The 6,419-nt window shown below is 37.7% G+C and overlaps 1 protein-coding gene across 4 annotated transcripts in view; it reads right to left on the bottom strand.

The window, feature by feature from the left end:
- Positions 1 to 3,287: 3,287 nt before the first annotated feature.
- Positions 3,288 to 6,419, bottom strand: part of tmem200ca (transmembrane protein 200C, genome duplicate a) — a 45,587-nt gene continuing 42,455 nt past the window's right edge. For all 4 annotated transcript variants that reach the window (XM_048595907.1, XM_048595906.1, XM_048595909.1 and 1 more), the window contains one exon: positions 3,288 to 5,753. In XM_048595907.1, the coding sequence (XP_048451864.1) occupies positions 4,161 to 5,729 (1,569 nt within the window). In that variant the 5' untranslated portion in view covers positions 5,730 to 5,753 and the 3' untranslated portion in view covers positions 3,288 to 4,160. The remainder of the gene's footprint in view (positions 5,754 to 6,419) is intronic.

Genomic DNA, 6,419 nt, shown 5'->3' with positions numbered 1-6,419 from the left:
TGAAGTATAATGTGGATAAATGTGAAGTTATCCACTTTGGTAACATAAAAAAAACAGACAAGCAGATGTTGATAGTTTAAGAAAGGGGGAGGTGCAGCAAGACTTGGGTATCCTTACACAACAGTTACTGAAAGAGTATGCAGAGGCAGCAGGCAGTGAAGAAGGCAAATAGTGAGTTGTCCTTCATAGTGAGAAGATTGCAGTACAGGAACAGAAATGTCTTGCTGCAATAGCATAAGGCCTTGATACGACCACACTTGGAGTATTTCGTGCAGTTTTGGTCTCCTTATCTGAGAATGTTCTGGCACTGGAAGAAGTGCAACAAGGATTTATCAGACTGTTTCCTGAGATGGCAGAACTAATGAAGGAAGAGAGACTACATAGGTTAGCACTATATTCACTGGAGTTAAGAAGAAATGACAGGAGAAGCTCATAGAAACACTACAAAATTCTAACAGGACTAGTCAGAGTAAATGCAAGTAAGATGTTCTTGATGCCAGGAAGTCCAGAATCAGGGGTCACTTTCTAAGATATTTGGTAAGCCACTTAGGTGAGCCTGTGGAATTCTCTGCCACAGAAAGCAGTTGAGGCCAAAAAACATTGAATGTTTTAAGAGGAGTTATATTTCTTGAACAAGGGTGTCAGCGTGGTCTTCCAATCTTCTGCTACCCTCCCGATATCCAGTGAGTTCTGGAATATTCCAACCAATGCCTCAACTATTTCTGTCACTTCCTTTGAAATCCTTGGATGCAGGCTGTCAGGTCCTGCTGACTAGCCTGCCCTCAGTCACATTGTTTGTCAAACACTTTGTCCCTCATAATTGCAATAGTTACAAGACTTTACCTCCCATTAGCACCCTGCCCATCTGATATCTTTAAGATGTCTGTCGTGCACTCACCATGAAGACAAAAGATTGGTTTAAATTATCTGCCAGTTCCCCATTATCCATTCCCCAGGTGTATTCATCCAAGGATTCCATACTCACTTTAGCTACTCTTTTAACTACTTTGGCTATTTGTTTTTTATACTTTTTTCATAACCAGCTTTCTCCCACTTTATTAGCTTTTTAGTAACCCTATGCTGGTTCCTAAAAAATTCCAATCCTCTGGGCTGCCACTAATTTTTATCACTTTGTAAGCCTTTATTTTTGATTGGATACTCCTGTTAACTGCCCTTATTAACCGCAAGTGGTTCATCTTTCTCAACAAGTCCTTCTTTTAACTAGAATTATTTTTTGCTGAACTTTATGAAATATCTGCTTAAAGGTCTGCCACTACTTATCAACCTACCTTCCCCTTACTCTATTTTACTAGCACGCTTCAGACAACTGTTTCTTCATATCTCTGTAATGGTCTCTATTTAAATTGAAGGTTTAAGACCGACAGCCTGTTTCTGTATAGGTTCTACAATGTATTGGTCTAAGAAACAATCCGTGATGCACTCGGCAAATTTGTGTTCCATGTCACCTTGCCCATCTGAAATGTCCAGACAATATGACAATTAATATCACCCATGACAATTGTAGTGCCCTTCTTACATTGCCTTCATTGTTTCCTAATTTATATTTTGTCCCACAGTGAGCAAACTCCGTAGGAGCTATAGATGGCTCCCACCCATGACTTCTTTCCCTTGCTATTGCTTATTTCTATCCAAACTAATTCTGCATCATGATCTATTGCACCTATATCACCACGCACCATTGTGCTGATGCTTTCATTTACGGAAGTTACCCCACATCATTTTCATTTTTGCCTTTTTTTCTGTAATGTTGAAAACCCTTGGATATTCATTTCCTAGTCCTGGTCACCCTGCAAACATATTTCTGTAATAGCCATCAAGATATATTAATTTATTTCCATTTGTGCCATCAACTCAATCAGCTTGTTACAATTTTAGATATTTTCAGATAAAGAGCCTTAAGCTTTGACTTTTTTTTGAACCATTATGCTTATTCTAGTCCAAATTTCTGCTGCACTCTTCTTTTTGTATTTTCTGCCCCTTCCTGTAACAATTTGTTTAGCACCCACCTCTTGAACAACATGAATGTCCTGAGAGGTCATCAACCTGAAACCTTAACTTTTCTCTCTCTAAAGATGCTGCCAATCTTAATAAATATCTCTGCATTTTTTGTTTCTCTCAAACAATCCCCTCCTGGAAATTTCCATCTATGGGGAGCATTTATTTTTAAGTAAAATTACGTTAGTAAGAAAGCATTTCTTCCTAAAGATATACTAGGTTACCTCAACATAAGCGCTACCCTCTAGATTTTGTTTCATATAGTTATAGAAAATGCTTTCCAATATCTTCCCCAATTAAGCTTGCTGATTGTGAGCTAATAGTTCAAAGGATTTAATTTTTCTTCTTTTTTAAACTATCAGCCCTGTATGTCATACAACTGTAAATATTTTACTCTTCTATTCAAGAGACCATCTAACTCACTAATATTCAAGATGGCAGCAGAGAAGCAGGGTTGTATGCTGGCTTTTGTCTGGCGCTCATTCACCCTTACATGCTTTCTTTCTTTTTTTTCCCTTTCTTATTACTTCTGCTCTTTTTCTTTCATTTCTTCATTACTATCTTTCTTTTCTTTGCAGCCTTGTGCAGCAGTGGTTGGAGTTGGTTGGGAACATGGCTCATGGCGACTGAAGGTGATGGCAGCAGTGGCAGCAGGGATGTCATCCTGGCATTCAGGACTGGCGGCACAAAGCTCCTCCAGTGATTGGCGGCAATGGATTTTTTAAGATGGCAGTGCTGGCAAGGCAAGATCTCGGAGAATAGTAGCCAGAGTGGGACTCTTGGTGAGATGGCGGAGGTGGCCTGGTCTGGCAGCAGAGCCAGGGACTCCTGGTGGTAGTAGGCCCAGAGCGGCGACTCCTGGCATTGGTGAGGTGGTGGCTGCAGTGGCAGCAGCATGGTATGTCTGGAGCCGGCACTCCCGGTATCATCGAGGTGGCAGTGGAGCTGGTGAATCCTGGTTGCGGGACAAGTGTGGGTTCAGCGTGGGACCCGGCATCAGCGAGGTTGGAACAGTGGCAAAAGGATGATACCTAAACAGTAGCGACTCCTACATTGGTATGCCTGGTGGAGGAGGGGTGGCGGCGCAGGTGTTGTTGGTGAGCCAGCTCAGAGGTCAGGACTCTTCTTTCAATTATATCTTTCATCCATTTTATTCTAAAACTATTCAAAATGGTGTCTGATTGTGGCAACTGTTGAAGCTTTTCACTGTATTTTACTGTGTTACTCACTATATAATGCAAGTGACAATAAATAAATCATACATAGCTTCATTTGTTCATAAATATAAATATATTTCAACCTAACTCCAGGGAAGTACATGATGACCCTATTACACTCCTTTTACAAAAGTGCACTTGATGGACAAAATGTTTTTTTTATTACATCTTTCCTTACATAACTGTGAAGTCAAATATATGTAATGAGGTATAGGATTTGGTCACTTACCTGATAAATCCTTTGGAAAAACAGACAACTGTGATGATAAAAATGCATGAAGGTTGCTCTAAAGGGAAACTCAAATGAAAAAACAATACAATTCTAGAATATTAGGTTACAATTTAGAAAACACAGGTAATGAGGTATAATACAGAATCCAGGATTACAGAAATAATTATTATTTCATTAGACCTCTATTAGTGACTACGTATGCAAATAATTTCTTTCATTTAATTATGAAATGATACACTGAACACTTTTCAATATCACATTTTTGTGTGTTTTAGTGCATTATGTGCTTATACAAGATATCTATACATCCTTTGATTTGTCAGAATATAGAATTCAGTACGTTAATTGGCTTATTTTGATGGTTCCAAACTGTAAATTTACAATCCTAGGATGTCTGATGTTTAATTTTCACAAGCTGTTAACAAATAACTGATTATATTAAAATGTTTAAATTGGTGTTTAATCAAGATTAACAATTGCCACTCAATGGCTGATGCAATTACGTTTGGAAGCAACTAAAGAAACTGGATGTTTAGTTCCACAGCAATGTTCTAGGAGTCTGTGGAGCTTGGCTGACATTCAGTAATCATTAATAGCTACAGAACAGCGACATATTATTTTCATTTGTTATAGCTTTTACTGCACCTTTGCATCTCTGAACCCAACTATATATGATTACATTATATGGCATATAATTACGAATTACTATCAATTTCAACATTGTCCATTCTAAGCGTATTGTGGGAACCAGAAATCATGAGCAATTTCTCTCTCTTTGTGTACTGTCTTTGCACACACCTTTGAGGTTTGTCCACCTTTTGTTCATTGATTGGCATTGTACTTTCTTGTATGGTATCTCTATGAAGATTCTCTGTACAATCATCACTAGATGTAGCTATGGCTTCTGATAGCACAGGAGCAGACTGAAGAGAGTCCTCATTACTCAATGTTATATAGCCCTTACTGCTGGTGGAATCTAAATGTGCACAATTTGGATCTTTCTCCTCATCCTGCACTGTGGATGTGGAAGGATAGTCATCAAGATTCATAAGTTTAGAGTGAACTGACAAAGTATGGAGAGAAAGACTGGATTCTGTTCTCTGAAATGGAATTGGAGAAACCTGGGACACTTGGGCAGAAGGTTTTTGGGAATTTTTGCTGGATACCAACTGGTTGTCATTTAACCTAAAGGTATTTGAAGTCTCTGTCTCTATGTCCTGGTTATCATCTCCATGGTGATCACTTCCTATATCCGCTGAAATGGATTCAATACTTCCCATTTGATCAGAAGCAAAACGTTCAAATTCTTGTTGAGTTTCATTACATTTTTCTGATGTTTGTGCTTCATTCTCATTGCTTCTATATCTGGCAGCACCCTCTTCCAAGACACAGTTGTTCAGTTTGATGATGGGCAGTGTGAATGCATTAATGGAAGAAGTAACAATTGACTTAGTCCCACACATTTGGGGCATTTGGGTTCTATCATTTACTCTGATTTGGTCTCTGCAAATACTGTAAACAGTATCAGAGAATGTCTTTCCATCTTTGGGGATTTGTTGCTGCAAGTTTGCTACAAAATCGCAATGCTTTTTACCCACATTTTCTTTTGGATCCATAGGTTTTACAGCATTACCAACAGGTGTCCGCAAGGTACTTTTCGCCAACATTGCTGCACAGAAAGAATCAGGAGATTTGAGATTATCCATGCTTTTGGATTGTACATAGTTGACAAAACCATTAAGCGGCCCACAATCTTTTGTCCTCAAATTGTGTACATCTATAACTGTAGAATAGATGTCTCGTATATTAATTATTTTGGTTTTTTTGTCTCTATTTTCATGAAGAACTGTATTGGCACAGATGAACAAAAAAATACCAATTCCCATAATAAGGGGTCCTAAAACCTTCAGTTTCTCAGAATGCAAATAGCTTGCTAAAAATTTAGAAATAATCTCCAGTGTTGTCCTTTCTAAAACGGTGCTATTGTTAGTATCATTAGATTGGACCTTAATAGTTTCAAAAATGTCAGTGCCTTTAGGCCAGTAGCCCATCACTGTCATTGCTATTCCCACTAACAGTACTAGGATTCCAAATGCAGCAATCAGTCCAGAAATGGAGAACAGCTTCAATTTGCCTTTAACCACTACTACATCACTCTTGCATTTCTTTTTTGCTTTCTTTTTGTGTTTATTAACACGATTACGTGATCGAAAGGAATCTTGTCTTCTGGCTGAAATACGAAGAAGCCCCCCAGTTGCAATCATGATAAATCCACTTATCAGCTATGTCTGAAAAAAAGAAAAGCAGAAAAAAAACCAAGAAATGAGAAAAGATGGAACAATATTTCTAATTACTTAAAAATTATATCTATATATCTGATTCAGGATTGGTAAACTAGCATGTCACTTACTGGAAGCAGTTCAAATTATAAAAAGGAATTTTCAATAACTAACAGTGACTGATGCACACAGTACTTGGTCAGTTTGTGCAGAATTTACCATCACTTCAGGAACATTGGGAAAATTCAGTCAGATGTCAGAAGTATGGAGGGAATTTTTCATTAATTGGAAAAGATAAGTTGATCTTAATTAAACTAGCAACAATGTACTCAGTTGTTAGGAATGGGAGTTCATGATTAGTAATTAAGCAGGAACATCATAAGTCCATCACTTACAACAGCAAATGGCTTCAACTGTACTGGAAAACATCCTAGAAAGTCAAAAGCATTTTAAAATTTTGGCTTCAAGTGCATCAAATATCATATTTGTAGATAGGTCTCATTACACAATCGAAAATAGAAAACATGCTTACATATTTTTGTTTTCAAACCTAGGTAAGTCCAAGAATTCAATGACCTTGTTACTTCAGGTCACATTAAGTAGTAAATAGTGATTGTCTAAAGTAGTTAAAAATTATATATAATTTGCAGGCTTATATCCTGATTTTAATATCCT

The sequence above is a fragment of the Rhincodon typus genome, chromosome 4 (assembly GCF_021869965.1).
Source record: "Rhincodon typus isolate 14 chromosome 4, sRhiTyp1.1, whole genome shotgun sequence".
NCBI lineage: Eukaryota > Metazoa > Chordata > Chondrichthyes > Orectolobiformes > Rhincodontidae > Rhincodon > Rhincodon typus.
The sequence above is the reverse complement of the archived record's forward strand: the minus strand, read 5'-3'. Positions and strand labels throughout refer to the sequence as shown.